Source organism: Harpia harpyja, chromosome 9, assembly GCF_026419915.1.
Source record: "Harpia harpyja isolate bHarHar1 chromosome 9, bHarHar1 primary haplotype, whole genome shotgun sequence".
Taxonomy (NCBI): Eukaryota; Metazoa; Chordata; class Aves; order Accipitriformes; family Accipitridae; genus Harpia; species Harpia harpyja.
The window spans coordinates 11034692-11058706 of NC_068948.1; the positions used below are offsets into that span (position 1 = coordinate 11034692).

A 24015-nucleotide genomic window follows, 5' to 3' on the forward strand; every position below is an offset into this window, starting at 1 on the left:
ATAAGAGGTGGAAGGAGGGACAGGTGACCTGGGAGGAGTATAAAAACACTATCTGAGCATGCGTGGTTGGGGTCGGGAGAGCCATTGCTTGCCTGGAGCTGAATCTGGTGGAAGATGTGAAGGTCAAGAGGTGCTTCTGCAGATGTATGAGCAAAAGGAAGACTAGGGAAGATGTGGAGCAGGGGTACTGGCTTAGCTGCCTGTGATGAAAAGCTTGGTGAATAAGGGGATGTTGCTGATCTCAGCTTCAGCAAAGCTTTGGATACTATAGCCCATAACATCCTTCTAGACAAACTTAGGGGTTAGAGACTAGATAAGTGGCCTGTGAGATGGACTGAAAAATGGTTGAGCTGCTGGATTCAGAGTTGTGACCAGCAAGACGACATCAAGTTGGAGGCCAGTCACTAGTGGTGCACCTCAGAAGTCAATACTGAGGTCAGTACTGTTTAACATCTTCATTAATGACCTGGATGATGGGACAGAGTACACATCTAGCAAGTTTGCAGATTGTACTACCCTGGGAGGAGTGGTTGATAGACTAGGTGGACGTGTTGTCATTTGGCAGGACCTTGACAGGCTGGAGAAATAGGATAAGAGGAACCTCATGGAGTTCAACAAAGGGAACTGCAAAGCCCTGCGCCTGGGGAGCAACATCCTTGTACAATGGTAGGAGCTGGGGGCCCACTGGCTGGAAAGCAGCTCTGCAGAGAGGCCCTTTGGGATCCTACTGGACATAAGCCAGCAGTGTGCCCTTGTGGCAAAGCAAGCCAACAGCATCTCGAGCTAGTGTTCAGACCCAACAGTCTTGGATCATGGGAATACCGAAGCTGAGTGCATGTCCTGGATGTCTACCTGGGAGCTGGGTGCCCCCACGCTCTGTCCATGCACTGCATATCCTCAGTGTCTGGGCAGTTTGCCCACAAGAGCTGTGTCTAAACAGGAGACTGCAGGGCCTGGAGGATTGGGAGTGGATCGTGTCAGCTTCTGGTGTGGGTAGGTCTTGGGTGGGAGAGGTGCCAGCTCCCACCCAGTGCTGAGACAGAAGGTCCCACTGCTGTGATGTGAGCCTGTGGGACAGCTCAGGTCTCATCTGGTCTTCCCAACAGGAGCTCCTCGGGTGCTCACTTCTCAGATGGACCCTCTAAAACTTAAAAGGCCACAAAACACCTACCACATAGATTGTAATCAGATACGAATTATCTTTTATTGCTTTTGTCATGATCCTAATCTGAACCACTGCTTTAGTAGTAGGGAAAATATTTACCACTGACGTTGCACGTGGTGTTTCCACTGGGCTCTGTAACAATGGATTAACAGACAGCAATTGAGGTGGAAAGGGTTACCTCTCTTTATCACTCCTCTGTGTTTTGCTGAGTATTTTAATTAAAACCAGATAGAGGAAAATTTTTCACACTGTTTTCAATTTTTAGTGATTTCACCTGCTGTTGAAAATTGCATCAAGACATAACACTGAAGGGATGATGTAAAGAGGAATGAATGCTCCTTTTAGCTGCTATGAATAGAGGCTTCTCATATCAGTTAAGCATTGACCTCATAATTATGAGAAGATTACACGTTTCTGTTATTTTTCAGCTGGTCCTCTAAGACATAAATTAACTAACATTTCACCACTTCGTGTAACCTTTCAAAATGGAGAAGGGAGGTTTGGCTGATAAATTGCATAAGATCACATTTATTTGGAAATGTTTACTGTAACGAAGTGGAAAATTACCTTCCTAACCCTTCAGTCTTTTCTGTCTGCTCACTCTTTCCTTGGTTTTGCAGTTCTTGAGTTTTCTTTTGCTGCCTCTAGAAAGATTTTTTTTTTTTTTTTTTTTAATGAATAATTGTCCCGGAGGAGTTTGCTCCACAACTGTGCTTCAGTTGTATTTTTGTAAGTGTTGCTAAAAATTTAGCCACAACTCCTTTGCTGTCTGATGACTGTGGGTGGTGGAGCTGACAAGTTACTTAATAAATGAGTGATGTCTGGGTGGTGGGGCATCAGGAGTGGGAAAGAAGAGCATCTCACCTCTTGTTCATCACTTGGACTTGAGTCCGACATCCAGCTCCACAAGAAACGGAGTCCGTCTTCCAAAATTCAGCTTAAAAAGAGGATGCTTTGCCTTCTTGGCATGAAGATGGTGAGCAGGGCAGGTGTGGAGAAGGCACCCGGTGCTAGTTCTGGGAACAGGCCTACTGTGATGTGCAGTTTGGTCCTGCCACGCTGAGGGCTGGTTGGCAGCTGCTGGCATCTATTTTATGAAGACAAGACTCGTTAGGCACTGGGGTGCCAGTGCCAGCGCTATGCACAGTGATCATTTTGAAAGATAAATCCTTTCTCTCCTCAAGCAAATAGCCTTTGACATTAGCCATTGAGGCCAAAGTATATTTCACTGTTTGCATCTCTGTGCAGGACATGTCTTCTTTAACAGGAGCAGCTTAGCACTTTGGCTAAGTGGTTGCAGGTTTCTCTGTAGAGGTTATGGGCCGAGGGTTCGTCTGTAGGTGCAGTGGGCAGGTTGCAAAAAGAGCAGATGAAGCCAAAACCCCATTATGGTTGGGGTTTGCCTTTTTTGCCAGGTCCTTTCTGAGCTAACTCACTGATCAGTGTCTTGCACATTTTATTTTTTTGTTTTCCTCTGTGCCCAGCTTTTGCAGAGGAGCCAGGTACTTCTACGATTGGTCTGTCCGTGACAATATGGAAGGTGGGTGGCAAAAAACCAGGTGCGTTTCTAGGCATGCAGTCTGCTAACTCTGGATGATGGTTTATCACTAGCTGGGAAACAGTGCATAAGCAGAGTCAACACATACTTCTTAATTGAGTGCTGTGACCATGCCCATTTCCCACTGTTTTCATCTGAGAAAACTAGCTCTTTTTTTCTAATTTTCTGACCTTTTATACCCATTTTGTGTGAAGATGAGACAGGGACAAAGCAGGGGAGAGCGATGGTCCTGAGTGTGATATTTGTGCATTTCTGGATCGTTCATCAATACTAATTGGATGTGGATCAAGTGCGTGTTCACATTTTTGTCGAATTAGCCAGACAGACCACGTACCCTGGAGTTCACGCCAGCTGCTGGAGAGCAAACCGTTACCTGATCCAGAACTGACAATACCTGATCCAGCAAAAAACCAAAGCAGTCCAGACAGATGATACCTGACCTAGCAGAAATCCTGCCAACATGAAGTTAACCATCAGTACTTTACACTGTGTGGCATCTCTTTATACGGTACTAAGAGCTGTAAAGCTGGATTTATTCAGTCATTGGAACATGGCCTCATCTACTGCAGTGCTGCTGCCCATCTCAGTGGAAGGGTCGCTATTGAGTGAAATGAGATCTGCCCGCTCCTACAGGTCTGAGCAGTGCTGGCTGGCCACAGCTGCCTTGGAGAGCAAGTCACTGAAGGTGAAAATGGAGCTCAGGTCCTTTCCGTGGTTATGCAAAGCTCGAGTTATCCCCTTGTAAGAATCATTGCAGATAGGAATCTGACTAAAGCCTGGAACAGCCACTACTTGTCTGACTTAGGTCTGCAGTGGAGAGCAGCCAAATGCATGGGACTGCCCAGGTCTGTAGAAGCCTCATTTTGCTGTGGAAGTTGGCAGTGTGTTGATTTTCTAATTTTTACTTTTTTTTTTTCCACCCAGTTGGATCCATAGGAAGGAAATGAGCCTACATATATAGCATTTAGTGTTACTGTTTCCCGGAGGTGGAGAAGGCAAAATTAGAATATCCTGTTTACATGTTGTTAGTGCTGTATTTGACCAGCTGTCCCAAGGGTTTTCAACTTGCTAGATCAGGACAGGCTTTTCTTATGGTCTGAGAGTCTTCCTGTCCTACTGGAGTAGAGGAGTGTGGCTGTTTGCACTAGCACTGGGCACCTCCTGGGACTGAGCCTTATAGCTGCAGAGGAGACAGGGCTTTTTACTGTAGCCAAGGCAGGGAAAGTGAGGCTTGCCAGGTTAGGTACTTTAGGACTAAAATCTTTCATGAGCTGGAGGTGGGAGAAACCCATGGCAAATGACTTTCTGAAATTGTTGTTCCTGCAGGATGTCCTTACAGGAAGGTATATCCCTCCTCCCCATGTTCTCAGAGCATCCTTGAATCGCTTCACTTGCAGTGATTAAAAAAAAAACTGGTTCAGAGGGTTGAGGTGACAGAAGTTTTTAAGTAATTTCCAGCCTCTCTTAAATGAATAGTTCAGTCTTTCTAAACAGCTTGGTTGATACCTGCCTATATGCATGCTTTTGTTTAAGCAAACCTATTTATACTTCTGGAAATTATAAAGAACCTCCATGCGGCAGATAAGAACTAGTGAGTCGGTGTCAGTGGCACCTTTGCGGGGTGGGCAGTGGAAATGTGGGGCTGCTGTGGATGTGTAGTGCTTGGGTACTGCTTGTGGAAGGAGCTGCTGAATTTATAACCAAATGTGGTTACGTAATGCCATGCCTTTTCCAGACTGTCATGCTTGTTCTGGAAATAGACCGTTATCTAAGAAAATAGAAAAGTGCACCTGGAAACTTTTAGACTAGTCTCCTTGTTTAATCATGAACCCATTTTAAATATGTCAAGGAAGGCAGCTGTAATATATGACCTTTTTCTGCCATATATTAGAGTGATGACTCATATGTGCAATGTCAGGAGAATGTAATGAAAAGTCTCTCCAACTTGACGTCTGTGCAGCTCATGTTTTCAGGTCTGACATGCTGTGGAGTTCAGGGTATTTGGGCTGCATTGTTGGTGCTTTCAGTATCGCTGTTGTTACCTGGTTGCATAGATTTTTCTAAGTTGAAGCATTTAAATTGATTCTGTCTTTTCCATGTCATCTCAGAAGGCTTTTTCTCTGAAGACCACACAGGTGTCAATGGCTCCCATTTAATATAGAAAAGAACTAAGACACAGAGAAACTAAATGGTTTGCTAAAGACAACTAAGAAAGTCAAAACTGGAAGAGGGAGCTGGTACAGTAGAGTTGCTGGCTGGTTCTGTACTGTGATCACTGTCACATAGGAAAATCTGCAATGTGTAGATAGATACACTTTTAATGTGTGGTTTCAGTAAGCACAAAGGAAAGATGATAAAAATACAAGCTTTAAATATTTTGTTTATTTTTTACTTACTGTAATAAAACTGTTTTGATGTTTGTAAACCTGCCACTGGAAACAGCTTAAATAAAACTTAGCAGGTCCACATTCTGACCTGCATTATGCCAAGAGTAAGTCTAAAGTAATGGCGTAGACAAGCATCTCATCACAGAGCTCAGATGATCTCCAGTTGGTGCAGCCAGCTAAATGAACTTGTAGAAATTAAAGCAGTGGTAGAATTTGCAGTATCTATGTTAATTAAAACCAAATGTTTACGTGTGAGTGCATCTGCAACCTGAATTTTGGGGTTTTTTGAGAGGTCTCCTCTCTTGCCGTCTGTGAACTGCTACTTCTTCTGTTGCCCGTTATATTGGGGTATGCGGTATGGAGGTCTGCCCTCTTCTTAAATCAGTGTGAATATACAGCTGGGCTGTATGCCCCTGGTGCTCTACACCAGCTTCCTGATAAGAAGTATGCCCAGGAGCTCTAGGGAGCTTTGGATGTTGGTATTGGATCTTTCTGGACTGAAACTAGGACCTGCAGGAGCATCACTCATTTCTGCTGTCTGTGTGACCTATGTGCGTGTCTCTGTTGGGCTTGCCTGGCAGCTCTGGATGTGCTGGTGTGTCCTCCTCTGCCAGCAGTTGTACAAGCTCAAGTTTTTGCTGGCCCTAGCCTGTCTTCACCTGATTGCTACTACCCATGTGCTAGAAATTTTACATTCCTCAAATAGGCTGAATTATATGTGTGATCACACTCACTATGTTCCAGGCAAAATAAGCACGGTTTGAGCTGAAAGGCCTTGTTGACCTTGTCCTTTTGGGCTGTCGGAGGATGTATGTCCGCAGCGAGACATTCAGATGTTCAGCAGTGGAGGGGCAGTAGGACAGGGAAGGGGCTTTACAGGCAGGCATACTTTTCCTTCCAAGTCATTCATTCCTAGTGGTGCTCTCCTTTATGCTCCCAGCTGTACATGTCTCCTTGCTTTGCTAATCCTAGTAATCACAAGGTACTTTTAGAAGCAGGATTTTCTTTTTTTTTTTTTTTTTTTGGGGGGGTCAGTAATTCAGTTGCTGAAGTTATTTGCATGTCCCCTTGTGCTGTGGTTGTCAACTTGAGCATGAACCTTGAGCAGTCAGCTGAGCTCTGAATCACGGACAAAGCAACCCAAAGCAGTACAGACGATAGAGCAGCCACAAGAACTACTTGGTCTTCCAGTTCATTGCCTCGGTAGCAAGAGATCTTTCTATAAATGCCAAGTGAGAGGTATAAATCATCCTGCAACTGCCATGCACTAAATCAAGAAGCAGAGAAATGAATGAATATTTGTAAACCAAGTGTCAGTGTAACTAAAACACTGTGCAGAACAATAGGCCTGTGATATGCCTTGTGCCGTCGGGAGGCTCCACGGCAGAGTTGGAGATCCGCACAAAGGGAAGTTATGCAGAGGCACGCTGGCTGTGGCCGAGGCAGGATGAACTCTGTGCAGATAGCGTCAGTAATTTCATGGTTCAGAGCAGTAATTTCACATACTGTATGAAGCAGTAAGCATTTGCTGTGCTAGCTTCAGGCTTTCCCTGTGTGACTGCATGGATCTACTTAACAGTAACAAAAGCCTTCCAGTTTCCAGCAGCTGCTAATCAGAGCTGATACCGGCTCCCATGACATCTACTCCGCAATGCTGACCTGGAGCTGCCGTGGTTTAATTCACCAGCACAGACATGCCCTAGGCTCATAGCTGCTAAAATATGGCATTGGGGAGGGTGGTGTTTGAGAGTTGCTTCTACAACCTCCTGTGTTCCTAAACTCTCAGCCATCACCTCACCCTACATTTGAAACTCTGGAAAGTTTCCGACAAAACAGAACGGCCCAAGTATTTACTGAAGCAAGTAGGAATAGGCTGAGGCCGAGCCCTGCTGACCTGCTAGCAGTGCTGATCCCTCAGGCAGGTAAAGCTCAGCTCCTGTGTCCTGATCAGCACTGTCGTTCTGGAACTGGTCCCAGTGCCTGCCTTTGTGGCCATGACCTCTCCCAGCAGCTTTGCCTTACACGAGCCACAGCCTCGTAAAGCAATAGGCACAGTGGAGGTAATGAAAGTTATTCCAGGAGCTGGAGTTAGAACCTAGGGCTTGCTTCTACAAAACTTCCAGTGAATGTGAACTTCACTGCATTTGTAACCAAACTAATTAATCTCAAATTTTGATTTTTCTGAGTAAGTTCTACATATGCATCCCTCCTGCCCCAAGCCTCTATATTAATTGAGTAAAGCCTCCTGTAGGAGGCAGGTGCTGAAGTGATGGAGATCTAAGTCAGCAGATATATATCTCAAGGGCTTAAGTAGTTTATTGGTGGTGGTTTTTTCCTTCTTTCCTTGAGGAGGAAAGCAAGTTCAGGACAATCTCAATAAGATTTAACAATGACAGCAAAAAGTTTCCTGGTCCACAGTCTGCTTCTTGTCTTGCTTTACTTAAGCTGTGATAGGCGTTAAGTGTTGTGGCCCATCTTCCTCCAGTTTAGCCTACTCCAACCTCCAGCACGGTCACTGCAGGGAGCATGTAGGTGCTTGGAAGCCACAGTTATGTTACTGGATGGGGTCAGGTCCCTCCCGGCCATGGGGTGTTGCAGAGCCAGGTGTAGTTGGGCTGTGGCTTGGGAGGGGAGCTTAAAATGTTTACCTGAGTATTTCCCACTTTTCTTAGTCTGTCATTTTCAACCTTAATTCAAGTTGTGGTGTCTTCTGATCTTCACCTGGGGCAGAGGGCAGTGCTGGTAACTTAGCCAGACAGTCCCCTCATTGTTCCTATCACAAGATGTTGCTGCTGAGCGTGTCCAGGATATATTTATTTACTTGTAACTTGTACATACCAGATTTTATGTTGGGTATTCAAGCCTTGGTATGTTTGCCAGGCATCTGCCAGGTGACAAATGAAAGCCCTCTGCCTGTGGTGGCAAGGACTGGCAGGGTTTCCTGGGCTGCCTCCCTCGCTCCTGCACGGCTGCTGGGAAGAGGCTCTGTTCCTGTGCCCTGTGTAGGTGCGTTGTTTCTTTTATCTGCCTCTGACTGGGACATGACGTGTGCATTGGAAGATCCCTCCTCCTGTGGTTGTTGGAAGGAAGGGAGCATTTTTCTCGCCTGAAGTCACCTCTTGGCATCTGAGCGGCCGCAGTCCAGGACGTCTGCACAGTAGCTGCTGTCAGCTTGGGCAGGTACTGCTGCGGCAGTGGCACGGCTGCCTGGGTTTGGGGCAGCTCTGATGCTTCACTATTTACCAGCTTCTTAGAGTATTTTTTTAAAGGTAGTACTAACACCCTGTGTAAAACCTGCCTGGGCATGAGATCACCAGCTGCAGGCACTGCTGCCTGTGTGGGAACACCTCCCACGGCCAGTGACACCTGCAGGCATCTGATGCAGCCCATCCACAGTCCTCCTATTCTTGCAGCCGGCCCCTGTTGCTGCAGTTTGATGTCTTAAGTCGAGTTAAGGCTTCTCTCCTTTGTTCTTCCTGCTTTATGGCTGTAGGTTTTCATTTCCCTGCCCCTGCACCTTGGCTAGGCCACAGGTGTAGAAAAGCTTGTTGAGGACTTAGGTAGAGACGGTCTTTTCCTGTCCGAGAGAAGAAAAGGGGATTTTGCAGTAGCCCACTGTGACGTTCACCTGCTCTTTTCCCGGCACTGCGGCATGAACAGAACTGTGGAGGCAGGGAGGGAGTCATCTGTGCCATGTGTTAGTTGTTAATTTTAGCTTTACCATAACTCTTGACGACAGGACTTGGTTGTTTCCTACTGTAGGCAGCATGTAGCAGTTATCCTGGAGATACGGTGTGGCTGTAAGACAGTAAAGCTGCAGCTCATCCCTGAGCCGTGGCACGCTGTCAAGGAGCGCGATAGCCAGATTCTCTCCTCTGACTCAGCTGCTGCGTACTGAAGTTGAGGGGCCATATGGTAACATTTTTCTTGCCTTTGTGCTAAACCTTTGACTTCAGGTTAAGTGGGGATGGCATGAGGCACAGGCTGAGTTCCATACAGCTGAGGACAAAGCTTGACCAAAAAGTGGTTATATATCTGCCATTATATGTACTCCATTTAACCTTTGCCTACTGCCTTTTTCCCAATTCTGGGTACCTGGTGAAGTCTGAAGTACCAGCCTGTACTGGCATGGTCAAAAGAGTGCCCCAGAATTTGATGTGCAGGTCCCAAACTGAACTTCTAATGCGTAGGCTACTACAGGGAAGTCACAGAAGTACATTATAGGAGGCTGAACAAAAAGTCATTGTAGCTTTAATACCTTCTCTAGGTTGTTGCTGATGCCTTTGCTTGTTATAATGCATTGCATTTGGTCTCTTGAGTGTGGAGCAAAACAATTGACTACATCAGAAAATACCCGTCTTGTTTTCTCCTGGTGCTGATATTAGCATTTTGCTAATGCGTGAGTTACCCAGACAGCATTGTGCTTCTGACGGCTGTGTTGCCCTACAGTGCTGGAGGCTTGCCTGGGTTGTGTCCAGAGGTGGTGTTCTGGCTGACACAGTCAAGCTCAGTGAAGTGGACTGCTTAAAGGTGTGGGGAGCGCTGGCAATGTGCTGCAGCTAACTCCAGCGGGGAGTCTCTGGGAGCTCCTTCTCTTTCTAGCATCACTCTTGTTCATGGGCTTTTACTGTGGTCCACGGAGTGTTTGTTCAGTCTCTACTCTTGTGTTTGGTTAAACACTGTGTGAGGATGCAAACATCTCTTCACCGCAGTGAAGGAACACTGTGACACTGTGCTCCTGCTCAGCTAACCTTTATGCAAACTTTGGGTATATGCAACTTCTTATAACATCTTTTTCTAGCTGAAGAGAGACACCAAATCTGCAGGAGAGCTGATGACCTGGGTGGAAGTGCAACAGTTGATGAGTTAAAGAATTGGAGGCACAGTTGGCTACTTAGAATAGAGGTGTCAGGAGGGACAAGGAATTGTACAAAGGCTGAAGCAGTTGATCTGAAGTCATGTCAAGTGAAGTGTCAGAAACAAGACATGCTTGCTCTGTAATGGAACATTCTTCATAGGTGGTTTAACAAGCTTTGGAATTAAATCTGGGTAAAAAAAAAAGTGATGTAGCTGTTATGTCAAGGCTTTCACAAGCTTGCAGTGTGCAGTCTGGGCTGTGACTGGTGGAAAACAGCCATGTAATAAGTGCTTTTCCTAGGCAGTTATGAGCTCACACTATACTCACACCACAGCTGCATATATATTTTCCAAAATACACTTTTGGAATTATACATGTGCTGTTTTAGTATGCTAATTGTCTCTGTGGTCATTCATTCCTGCAGTTAATGACTAGTCTCTTAGAGAAAATGAGTTAACAAACTGACAGCTGCTCATAACAGATCACTTGCTGGAGAGGCCAGTGTAAGTTTAACATCCACAATAAATCCTTCTTTTGCTTCTGATGGTTCAGTGGAGCAATGGCAAAGAAATGAGGCAATAACTTCATTTATCAAAGCAGTTCACGGCTGCAGTGGATTTGTGCATGAGAGCTCATAGACAGAAATGCCAGAGAATTACAGACTCTGGATTTCTGCTCCTCTTTGAGTAATACTAAGTGTAACTAGGAAAAGGTAGAGCTCTCAGTGTACAGACTGTCAATAGCCACCAGTCCCAGGTGCATGGTTGGCATGAAAAGATGGACAAGAAGGGTGCAGATAGCTGGGGAGTTCTGAAGGGCTCTCTTCTGGCTCCACTGCCAAGAGTGAACTGAAATGTCATACCAAAACCTGACGCAGAAGTAACACATTGCTCATTTCTGGTATGAGCCCCATGTTCTCTGCTCTGCATGCAACCCCTCCTGCCCCAGGGCCAGGAGGGACCAGGGTTATTGCAGAGCTCGTGGTATGTGATGAGACAGAGCAGGTTTGTGGATGCTGTGCTGCTGCTGAGAGCAATTCCTGCAGCTGCTGGCTGATGGGATGCCTTTTCTGATCATACTGTCTACAATAATCAATAACCATCTTTCATCAGCAGTTAACCATTAACTCCTGGCAAATAGCAGACCTTTTTCGTAACCTTTTGTTACAAATAAATAAATAGATGTAACGGCCTTGGATAAGGCAACAAATATTCTGAAATTCCCATTTCCTATATCGGAGCTGAGCTAGTCTAAGGACCAGCATTTTCTTAACACTTTGTTTGCAATGAACTGATGGATCTAGCTGGCAGCTAGTTTGTATTACAGGTTTAGCTTGGGACATTGGTATCTGATAATATTATAGTTCCTGCCTCACTGAAACACTGAAATCAGGTTTAAGATTTTTTTTTTAATAATCTATTATTAATAGACTTATTGTTTTTTAAAATGCTTGTTTCATTTGACAGATATGCTTATGATCCAAAATGGCAACATTGTGCCAGGATGTTGAGCTAGTTGAATGAAAGGGTAATCTCTCTTCATGATTTGAAATGAGAGAGTTAAAGGTATAAAGACCAAAAACCCCATGATTTAAGGAAAGGTCTTTCCATTTCAGTATTTGAATCAGTAGCATAGGAAGATTGTTTTCTTCAAATATTTTTTTTTTTAACTTGACAGTATCCCATTTAAACTGATCACACTACACAGCTGATACAGGTGGCTGTGTTAATGCTGCACTGAACTGAAACAGTTTGGTTTCAGAAACGGTGTTTAAAATGTGTCTTGAATAGCTTGGGGTGGGGGGCAGAGCTACTCATGGGCATCATGTTGTCTGCGACTGTTTCCTCATTGAGAGCCCGGATGAAGTCTCAGCTGTATCACTGGGTACTGCTCTTCTGCCAGCTTTGCTCATCTCCATACAGCTACCTGCCAGGGACAGATGGCATTTCTTTCTCTCTGGTGTGGCAGCTTAGGCCAATTCATATACTAGGAGTGAATAAAAGCAAAACCTATAGAAACTGAACTGAGACACCCAGCGCTTTGTTAGCTTAACTTTGTTCTTTCTGCTATTAAAGTTTCTACCAGTTCGTAATATGCTAATTCCCCCCTGAGCAGCTTGCATTTGTATTTTCTGTGTGTTTGTGTATAAAATGTTCACAACACAGCAGGGGAGTATTCGGGATGATTAAAGCCCAATTTTGTAGTTCTTGAGTTCCTAGACTCTGAAGTATATTAGCAGTTTTGTTGATGCTGATGATTAATGCTAAGCTGGTGTGTGCTTTTGTAGAAATAGGGTCTCGAAGAGCACATGGAGCACAGCAGCTTCATTATAGAGTTGTATGAGGCAGAAATCTCAATTTTTATTTTCTACTGTAGTGTTTTCAAAATCACACAGCCTTGTCTTGAGATGTACTGTCCTGCTACAATCAAATAGAGACCAGCAGACATCTCGGGAGAACTTAAAATCTGTGGTCCTGAGTATGTGACAGAAGGACATGGATTCTCCAGCATTTCATTTCCTCTTCATGGGGATACAGAATTCTTGAATTATCTCCCTGCCTTGGTTTGAATTTAGAGAGATTATGTGTAGATAGAAATAAATGCATAGGCAAAAGACTCTTAAAGCTATAACTATGAGGAAAAAGCTTTTTAAAAACAAAAAAAATACCCCCAAACCCCCTCTTTGTAGAGCTTATTAAAATAATGACATTTTCTGTGAGTCTGCTGTGTGTGGAGCTAACCACTGACTTTGCCAGTGCTACATTGGCTCTTCATACTTTGGTCTCATGTGGACTTCATGGGAGTCATCCCCGGCATCACCAAGGGCAGGCTCGGGCAGCAGAGGTGAATTTCTGAGCCTACTGAAGCAAAACTGCCAGCCAGAATTTTTGCCCTTAGACTATAAGGAAGGTAGAAGCCTTGCACTTCTGTTTTGTAAGGTGCCAGGTTATGTTTATGAGGTTACATACTACTATTCGTGGAAAGTTAAACAATTACTAAATGTGAGTGACAGACCCATTTTCCCAGTACTGCATGGCTTCCACACGGACCAACACTCTTGATGTTGCACTGCTGGAGAGGGGCAAAGAGAAGTCTTTTGGTTTTGGACCGAATTGTTGTTTTATTAGTGATTATTGAATGTAATGTGGTGGAGCATCTAGCTGTGAAGGTCTAAGTTATCTCTTGGGCAAATGGAGTTATTTCCAAGAAGTGTGCAGGTTTTCTGTCCTCTCTCATTGCACCTGCCTCCTTTGGATTTCTGTCTTTGGCCAGCCTCAGTCTCCATGCATTGAAACACCAGGAGAGGCTTCCCACACACACTCTTTTTAAATTTTGGGTTAATTCCCATGTGTTTGTTTCACTCAAGCCACCTGTTGCTGTCTTGAGTACTTGAATCTATTCAGGGTGAGGAGCTCATTGATCTAGGGCCTGATGGGTGTATCATGAGTGTTATGAATCAATGGCCTGGAGCTGTTTTTAGGAGCTGTGGAGGACTCTAACTTTCATTCTCTTTCTGCTTTGTAGGTATTTGTATAAAATGTGGAAAAGGTGTGTATGGAGCGAGCCAGGCTTGCCAAGCAATGGGTAACCTCTATCATACCAACTGCTTCACGTGCTGCTCTTGTGGTAAGTCAGATCTACTATAGCCTTATTAAGTGGCTTCCTTTTGTAATATATATTCCTTTAGCGACCAGTGCACAAAGTGAGACCTCATCTTGCCTGCTTCCCGAAGCAAAATTCCCATGCAAGACTCCAGCTTCAAAAGTTGTTTTTTATTTGCCATCTGTAAGTGTTCAATGGTGTTTTCTTAAGCAACAGCCCAGAAAAGTAGTATTTAGTTGTTTTAAGGGCTGCATTTACAAAATGGCTTCAACCTGGCCATTATAAGCACTACATACTTTAAATCACTTGTGTTTATGGAACTGTAATGTGCATTTATCATTTTTACAGAAAAATGAAAGAATTTGTGCAGCCAAAACTGTGTTTTCCCTCACTTTCTATTTGCAAATGCAACTCTAGTCAAGCAGGTATATTTGTCATTTCTGTATATACATAATGCTCAAAATGCTCTCTTATGTTTGAATGTGATAAAACCAAATAGAAACTGCGTGTTGAAACACCTTAAGCTATTACAGTATTTTATTTTTGTAGAGGAAAACTTGCACGTAAATAACTCTCCTCCTTGCCGTTCTCAGGACCTTTTAATCTTTTAATCTGAACGCATCTGAAAGTGATGCATTTTGTATGTGATTTGGAGAAGTCATGGCTTTGCCAGAGGAAACAGGACTTGGAAAATTCAGGGCAGCACTTTCAGAAGTGTTTGCCTTAAGTCAAGCATTGTGAACTTAAGTTGGAAACTTTCTCACTGTCTTGTCTAACTGCTGAGAGCTCACAAATTCCCACTGAGTTCAAGGGAAGTATGAGAACTCAATTTTCAGGAGTCTGGTAATTTTTCTTGATATACCCACACACTTATTTACATTCCTAATGTATGAAAACATTTGCCTGGATGTTGAAGATCTTGTTGCGATACGTATACGCAGCAAACGATATACTCTGAGCAGAATATGCCGAGTGTAAATTGTTTATAAAAAGGATTAATTAAAGATTAGAAAAAGAGTAAAAGATTATTGGCATAGAACCAAAGAAGTTGATAACTAAAAGACCATTGTAAAGTTCACTTGTAAAAGGAGATGTGTTGTCTTTTCTCCTGAGATTTGTACAGATAAATATTGGTTTAAAGAAACCTACAACCTGAACGTGGAATTTAGTGACCTTTATAAATTACTCTGGACCATTACCAGGTTCTAGAATAAACTCGTCTCAGACCTTCAGGGATTGCTCTCGACTTTGCTCAAGTCTGACAGTGAATGAGTGCTATTTTGTTGGCTCCCAAAGTGAACAGCATCCTGCTTAGCAGAGGATTACAAAATATGATATCGGATAATATCTATCCACTCATCGCCAACATTAACCTAACCTAATTGCATGGGTGAATTCCAGCTTCCTTTCTGGGGCAGATGTGTTTTTTTTTTTTAAGTAGTCAGGATGCATGTTTGCTACCACAGGGGTCTGTACACAGGTCACTCTGTTCCTCAGAAGAATGTATAAGGGCCGAGGAATGTATTTTAACAGCAAAATACAAACCTAAGTTAATTATTCAAAAGCAAAACAAGCTTTTCTGACTGGGCAAAGTGCGTGTGGCCAGCGTACATCTACCATAGGGCGACTTCAGACATGTCCGTTCGGAGCGTAGTTTTGCCCCACCCCACTGTGCTGGTGGAATTTTGTGATTCACACAGCTTTCCGTGAGTCACGCACACGCACAAGGAAGCAGTGCTCCAGGTTGTCTTCTGAGCTTGTTGCTGTACTGCTTGTGGGCTGGAGGGCCCAGCTGTCATCCACCAGGATGTTTTGCAAGCGAAAAGGGCTTGGATTTCCTTCTGTCTGCAGCCTCTGATACAATCCCATTGAAAGGGGGATGTGTGGGGACTTTCTTATGTTAGGCACTGAAAAGGTGGATGTGCTGCTAACATGGCAGTAGTGCCAGAGTGCAGGTAAAAAAACTTGATCAAAGCTTAGGGTCAGCTACATGCGATGGTGAGTCAAAAGCAGAGCTTTTCCTCTCCACTCAGCTCTGAAATGGTATCAAAATGAGCATAGCTGGAAAGGGGGAGTTGCATTAACTCTTAGGTTCCCCACTTTATCTGGGGCTGTGTGGTCCTTGGGAAAATCAGAGTGATTCAGGACAGTGCCGGTAGATCCAGATGTTGGGAACGAGGCATGCAGGTCTGTCCTGGGTTTGGCTAGGATAGAGTTAATTTTGACAAGAAGCTGGGAGGGGACACAACAAGGGTAGCTGGCCCGAACTAGAGATATTTGATACCATATGACTGTCATACTCAGTATATATACTGGGGGAGCTGGGGGAGGGGTGGGAGGAGGGATTGAGGCTCAGGAACAGGCTGAGCATCAGGTTCTGGGTGGTGAGCAATTGCATTATACATCACTTACTTTATACATTCTTTTATTAGTATTATTGTTATTATTACTTCCCTCCTTGTGTTGTACTATTAAACTGTCCTTATCTCAACCAATGAGGTTTTACCTATTTCTTCTGATTCTCCCCCCCCCCCCCATCCCAGTGCGGGGAGAGGAGTGAGCAAATGCCCACGTGGTGCTTACCTGCTGGCTGGTGTTTTAAACCATGACAAGGTCCCACCTATGGGAATTGCATCCTGCAGTGTGCTGCTGAAAAGGCTTTACAGGACATCTTGTACAAGCAACCAAACGCAAACTTCTCATAGTAGTGCAGTTTACGAACAGGTAGTCCATTTTGCCTTCAGTGTGACATTTCTGAGAATTCTGCGCTCTGGTTTTGGTGCCCACCTTTAAAGAGATGAGGAAAAAAGTGGAGAGGGTCTGAAAGGAGTTACATAGATGATTAAAAGCTGGAGGAGGAAAGCTAATTGTGAGAGCCCAGTGTATTTTGGGTATCAGAAATGATGAGAGGGACATGTGGTTGGAACTCATAAATACTTTTACCATAAAATGGCATTAGAAAGTGGTCTCATACGTACCAGAGACAAACACAAGAGAGATCTTTCTGGAGGCTGCAATTACACAATTCAAATAGGAAATCAAAGACACTTTTTATACAATGATGATGATTAACTGCTGGAATGAAATAGCAAGAGAAGTGGCAGGTTCTCGTTTCTTCTTTGTTTTCAAATTAAGACCAAATGTCCCTTTGGAAAGTGTTTTAAGTTGAGCCAAGCTTTTTAGATTCAGTACACAGGTAACTGGGTGATCATTAATGACCTTTGTGAGGCAAGAGGTCACAGAACACAGACTAATGCTCCTTCTGAGCCTTTGACAGGAGAGTACAGAAGTACTTGAGTACTCTGCCTAAAACAGTTCCTATGCACTAGTTCCTATGTATTCTTAGAAATATGAGTACAAGCTTGCCTTTCTTTTTTCCTCTTTTTTCCCAAATAACAAGAACGATCCAAACTCTCCTCCAGCAGTTATCAGTTTTGCTTTCAATATAACGGATCTAGAAAGTAAAAGGCAGTAACCAAAGAAGCTGAATTCTGTACCTGAAGATGTTTGATTTAGATAAGGGCCCAATATTTAACCAGCAACAATTAAAAAAAAAAAATATAAAAAAAAAATATATTTCAAACCCTCGGGAAAAGTTGTGATTTGGAGACCACTCAGGCTGAAATGTGATAATGAGTAATGAAGCCTCCAAGGGCCTTGTTTCAGCACTCAGCAGTGAGTATTTTCAGCTCAGCAAAGACAAGTGCAGTTATGCAGAGAAGCGTGAAGAGACCCTCAGTAGGACATTCTGCCTGAGTCAGAGTCCTTTCTTAGGCATTTGTTTGAGTTTAACTTTGGTTTCGGTGCCAAGTGCCATCTGTCAGGGTGCCCTGGTTGAAAAAGGCAGCGGGTGGCAGAGTGGGCCTTCCTGCGCCTTCCAGGGAGCATACAGTGCTTGTCCCAGTGCTGTCCTTTTCGACTCCCACCATCGTATGTCACACCATTGCTGGAGGGTTTGTGTTGCTTGTAATTAAGAGGAGAACCTAAAACACGCTCACAGATGCAGGCACCTCTGTGAGGACACCAGCCCTGCTAGTGTAGAAGTGTGAGGATGCAAGGGTGGATTCTCAGGGGTCTTCTGCAGTGATGGTGGTTAGCTCTTGAGAACATGAACACAGAAAGATGAGGAAATATTTAGAAATACAGTAAATAAACAGGAGACTTCTGTCCCCTTTAAATGTTTTGGTAAAATGCTCAGATGGTCAATCTCTTCATTGTCTTACTAGGTTCTGGCAACTGGCAACTTCAGGATAAAACTCAGTAATATATTGATTCAGAGCTGTACAGGATCTCCTTAAAAAAAAAAAGGAAATCTTGCCAATGAGCTGAGGTCAGAAGAAGAATGGAAATGAAAAGTAAATGACCTAGCAGGCACATTTTATATGTTGCATTTCTGCCTCTTTAATGTGTTCAGTGGGCTTTGGATAGTTGAGCCTTGCTCCCATAACTGAGCAAGTTCAGCATCTCAGAGCTTTGCTCTGTCAGTTAATTTTTGTTATGTCTCTGTGTAAACCTCTATTGCCTTCTGCAAAAAGCCATGCTCCTCAGATTAGCTTTTTTTTTTCCTCCTCCTTTCTCCCCCCCCCCCGAGGTCAGATAATTCTCTTCAGGTAATGTAAAAACCAAAGTGATCTGGTTTCGCTGGGATCAAGTAGTTCAATGTAGATCTTTATCCACAGTCTCTTAGAGAAAACAACTGAAGCTTGTTAGGATGGTTTTTAAATGTAGATTCAAATCCTCTCCCAGCCCTAACACCAGTGGAACCTCTTTTAGGCCTTGATTCAGCAAAACACTTAGACATGTGCTTAAATCTGTTATATTACTCATATGTAAGCATGCTTTGCTGAATCTTAAATAACAGAGATGAATTCAGGCAACAACATACACTGTCCCTTCTGTTAAGTGTAAAATTTTAGTTTTGGCAGGAGTTCAGTTGCAGATTTTGCTTATGGAAGACAAGAGCTGAAAAATGTCCGCCTGAAAAGCTCATCATCTAATTCCTCTTGGTAGTATTTCAGAGCATGACAGGATTTATTGAAGAATAATTGCAATAATGCCAGATTGCTTGCGTGCTCTAAGTGCAGGTGATCAGTTGCAGGAATTAATGGGCTCTATTTGATACTCATTACAGAAGATAACTTGCCAGGTGCCTCCAGTTTGCAGATCATAATGCTATTGATAGCATCTTTTCAGGCTGAAAATTTTAATCCAGTGGCAATGATTGTAGAAACTGCAGTAAGATAAATCTTTACAATGAGGAATATCGGTCTGTTATTTGTTACTCTGAGGGTGTAGGAGATGGGCAGGGAATGAGCTTTGCAGAGCTAAGGGTTTGAAGTCTCTGTACTTGGAAAGCTGAGGCATACTTTACCATAAAAACCAGGAACACATTCTGCTCTCTTACATGAAGGCAAATGTTTGAGCATGCCATTCGTCTTTAATTTGCACTTTTGCCACTGGTTTTAAGGCACAGGAAATCACCGCAAGAGCAATCAGAAGCCTAAAGCAAACTGTATAATCCCAAAGGTATGCAGCTCATTTCTTACCTGGTAGCTATTGATCAGACTGGAGCACTCACAGGGGTTTCATACAGCAGTTTAATTTTAAGGGACAGCTCATAAAGGTATCACAGTTCAGTTGATTACTGGTGCTGCTGCTGCCTCAGCACCAGCCTTTGTCCAGACTTCACAAGCTCATTGCTACAAGCCTCTAAGAGAAGGATCACAGTGAGGGCTGACAGCACTGCCATTTTAAAAGGCCAAGTGGGACAACTGTAGCAGTAGGTTTGTTACCCTGAAGGTGTAAAGAGCAGTTCTGAATTAGCCTGTGCCCTCCAACTGATGTGAAAGAGGAATTGGTTCATGGTTGTGGACGCAACCTGCCTTTTCACTTGTATTAAGTCTCGGAGACAACAGCTCCCTTCTGACTGAGGCCACTCAGTGCTGCTGTATGTAGATGTCTATTAATAGGTGGTTCCTCACGTCCTGGCTTTTAGGGAGAAGTTCCTTGCGACCCTGGAAATGGTCTTTTGCGTATTTGCTGCCCCGGGTTGAACCTTTGTTTGCTCTTAGTGGTCGTAAGGCACAGAGCATCTTAAGGGAGCTGTGTCCCTTCAGTGTATATTTATCAGCAGTTGGTGAGTTTTTAAAATACCTAAATTCCCAGTGGAAGGTTCATTTTCAATTTGTATTTGTTCTGTCCCCACAGCATAAGTTTGGCATGAGTCACTGTATCCAAATTGCATGCTGCCAGTACTTGCTTTGTAGCCTTAAATTAAATTCTCTGTGAATGTGATTTTCACATAGAATAAAACAAAATTCGGTGTCAAATCTATGAGCTCTACACTGTGTGTCCACCAGTGTTAGAGTTGGTAATCACAGTGGTACAAATATGTGTGTGTTTGTCAGTGGCTTTTAACTCTTCAGTGCCTTGTGGCTGACTTTTAGGTGACTCAGTTGCAGGTTCAGTATCTGTTCATCTGAATGCCACCGCTTTATGCAACTATTCTGAGCACCAAGGAAACACAGCAAGAACACTTAAGGGAGAGGAGCTAATGACTATTGCTGCAAGGGGTACATTGCTGTGCAGTGAAAGTCTGCTGGGTAGCTAATGTCCTTGCACACTTTGCCCTGCCATTTTCTAACCACATACTGTCAGACTGGAGCAGACTGGAATTTTGGGATTTTTGGTCTGTAATCCTGCCAGAGCCATTGGCTAATACCTGGTGCTCAGGGGAAGACAAGCCGGCGGGTGATTCAGTGCTGTGCATGTGGGAACATTCCTCCCTGACCCCCGTGGCCTGGAGCGTGAGAGCTGGATGCCCTCAACTTGCATAACTGCGATTGTTACTCATCCCCAACTCAGACCCTGCATTTGGATTGAATTCACAGCCACCTGAATGTTTGGTGGTTTCCAAGCCATAACTGGAGCTAGCAGTAGGTCCTGATGCACTGCGTGTGGGGCACTTACTTTGAGGTGTGATTCATGGGAAAAGCCAAGCACTTTGGAGAGGCGCGAGTTTGGTTAGGAAGAAGGACCAAAGGATTTGCTGTATGGGCTGCTAAGACAGCGGTTTGTGTAGACGTGTAATTGAGATAACTAGCAGCATTGCTGCAGGAGTGCAGAATTTTGCCTGAGTCATTCTTTGTCTCCGGCATAAGTTACAGCCTGTGCTTAGTTCCATGCTTTCCATTTTAACACCTATCAAGACAGATAGTTAAAAACTATTTCAGGTATGTCTGCAACTGCAGTCCCAGATGAACCCATTAATGCAAAACTCACAGAAAGGGAGGTGCTCACTTTAAAAAGAGGCAGTCGGATGGTAGAGATGACAGCTGGCTTCGGACAGTTCGGGTTCACCTTGCACAAGACTGAACCATGAATGAGTCTCAGCAAAGGAATGTAATCTTGTCTTCTGGTAATTAAAGTCAAACTTGGATACCAGCCCATGTGAAAGCCCAAGTACCTTCGGGTACCGATTGGTAGAGAAATGTTTCCTTTATCTTGATCTGTGGTTAGTCTGATAATATTCCAGGCTTTAGAAAAACAAAAAAGGATGGGATATGGGATGGGAAAAGGGTAATCAGAAGTGTTTGAGATGGGACTGACACAGGAAACTCTCCTTTCTTTACAATGTATTTAGTTGGGTTTTATATTTTAGGAGGTATTTAGTAGTTTCTCCGCATTGCTGTCATCCCAGCTAGCTCTGGTCCAGCAGGGCACCGATCGGTGTGCGTGACTTCAGATAAATAGACCAGTCCATTGACCGTGTCCCTTCTACAACTGATACTACTAGATGTTATGTCATGAAAGGTTTTAAATTCTGTGACTACTTTAAATTAAGTTAGTTCAACTCTAGGAGAGAACCTGGTTTTAAAGGGTGGCTCATCTGATTGGCCCAGTCCTGGGCGTTACTTCCATGGGGACATCTCAGATGCTTGAAGATGCATGTGCTTAAAGTATTTTTTTTGGTTGGGGGGGGGTCTTAATACAGAGTATCACTCTTCTCTGAGGGCTGCTTTAGCAGCTAGCATTGGTAGATCTGGAGGCTGACCCCCAGGGAAAGGTGGTGTTGATAGGTAGCTAGCCGACATAGAAAACATTTCCATTCCCTATTTCTGATTATCAGAGGGCATGGGATGAATTGGTTTGTCTCTGTCTCCTTGTTTCCTTGAAAGGTAGTAATTGTGTTCTGCTATTAATTATTCCAGCATGAAATGCATGGCTTTTGATGGTTATTTCAATTGGTGGGGGTTGCCTGGCAACTAATGATGGAAACTTTTCTCTGTGTTGATTGACTGACCATAGATGTATTCCTCACACAATATTTTTGTATTCATAATGTGGAAGCAATCACTGACAGCACCTGTGATCTTTTCAGGGGTTGGAAAACACATAAAGTATAAAAAAAAAATACTCTAATTAACAAGGTTTCTGCCTCTGATTTTTATTTCTCTGTAAAAACCAGAGAGAACCTAATCACTTCCTTGCATAGTTTTGTGTGTTTGGAATGCCACCTATTGTTTAGTGTAACAAGATTTGCTAAAATTTCCTTGTTTACTTATCAGCATCTATTATCTGCAGGTCTCGATTGTCTTAGTCTGAAACGCACATCTCTTGTGTAGTTTTTTCATCTTTCCCTTCTGCTCTCTTTTCTCCTCTTTCTTGCCTTCCCGTCCACCCATTTAAAATGTTTTCTTGGAACATATCTCAGTTTCTCCAAAAGAAAATATTCCCTCGGGCTGCTGTTGAGTTCATCTCTCAAAGGGGAAGAAATCCAGATAATCCAGAACAGAGCGCAGGCAAGTCACTGACATTATCAACAGATGTTTCTGTTTCCTATTTCCAGGTTCTGTAATTCTTAAGTATTACCTAAAAACATAGGGAAAAACAGGTGGAGGGAAAAAAGTGAGGAAGAAAATGAATGACAGGAGATACACATGGCTGGCTTCCTGTAATTTTAATGATCTACGTTTCTGCTATATGTTGTCCCTATGTATTTTGCTATATGCCTAGTCAATGCTTTAGTGATGTCCTTGATCCTTAACTCATCTGAAAACAAGACCCCGGAACGCCATAGCTCTCTGAAATAATTTCTAATTTAATATAGATCATCATTTCTTCAACAATAAATCAACTCTTATCTCTAAACGTGTCAGTTAATCAGTTTTGTCCTTCATCACTTCAGCACTCAGTAAATCAGTTCTTCCTCCCACAAACAACTGATCATTTCTTTTCCAGTGCCTGTCTCCGTACATTTGGTCCTCACAAATCTGTCCATGTACAGCAACATGTCCGTGCTCATGTGTTTAGCCTCCCCTCTAAACCTGTGTCACCTGGATACTCTCCTATCATTTGACTGAATCTCCATCTTTCCTTTGTCCTACCCTTTGGATGTGTGGATCTCACCATTACTGCTCTGGATTGACCCAAAGTGTGGTCTGTGGGCCACCATTACCTGATAGTTTTCCTGGTGCATTGGAAGGATTGAACTTCAGGTTTTGTCTCTGATACGTCTTCTGTGAAGAAGGGATGGCCAGCTTTCCATCTCCCTTGACTTTTTCTTCTTCTTTCTGCTTACGTTTGCTCTTGCATGTGCCTGTTCTACTACTGAAGAATTCAGACTTTATTGTTACTGCTGTGTGGGCATCTTTTGTTCTTCATTTCAAATGAGCGCATTGGATTTCTTTAGTAAAGATCTTAACTGCACGTTAGTACCTTTTTCTCCAGAAGATAGTGAGCTTGCCCCCTTGCCCTTGGCACTGTTTGAAATCTTACTGTACCCTGGTCATTTCCCGTTTTGACTTGTTATGCATATCTTAGGCTTTTCCTGGATCCCTGAGTTCCCAGGGTTTAAAGACTCTAAGGCCGCTGGCAGCTCATCATTCCCTTACCAAGGAGGCAAATTATACCACTTTGCAGCTGTGGAAGCTTCAGTCTGTCCTTCCTCACCAGCAAAGCTCCTTTTCCAAACTTCCCGTGTACTTCTACAACTGAATCGTTTTCTGTTCTTATTCCTGTTACCTGTTTTCCCGCTGTCTCCAGTCTTGGACTTCTTTCTGTCCCTTCCGCTGGTGACAGTCTGCAGCACAGTGGCAGGACCTCTCTCTTCTCCCCTCTTGCAAGGCTGCACACCCACCTCTCACTCTTGCCCTGCATGTCCTAACAGGGACAGGAGCTCTTAGCAAAGGACATGGTATGAAGTGGAAATCTGTTTTTGCTGCCTCTGTTACCTTCATCCTCATGTGCTGTCTAACAAAAGGACTCTTTTGCTTTGCACCTCATCCATGCCTCCTATCCAGGCTAGGTTACTAACTCATCCTTTATAATAATTCTTGTTTACTGCTTATTTCAAGGGAGAGATACCTGTATGGCCTGAAAACTCATTGATGTTCCACACCAGAAAGCAGCCTGGGTTTTATCTTACAAATTAATTTTACAGATC

General features: G+C 43.7%; 1 protein-coding gene across 1 annotated transcript in view; it reads left to right on the top strand.

Moving 5' to 3' along the window:
• WTIP (WT1 interacting protein) overlaps nt 1–24015 on the top strand; it is an 87935-nt gene that overhangs the window by 19367 nt on the left and 44553 nt on the right. The window contains exon 2 of the mRNA XM_052795748.1: nt 13494–13595. Within this exon, the coding sequence (XP_052651708.1) occupies nt 13494–13595 (102 nt within the window). The remainder of the gene's footprint in view (nt 1–13493; nt 13596–24015) is intronic.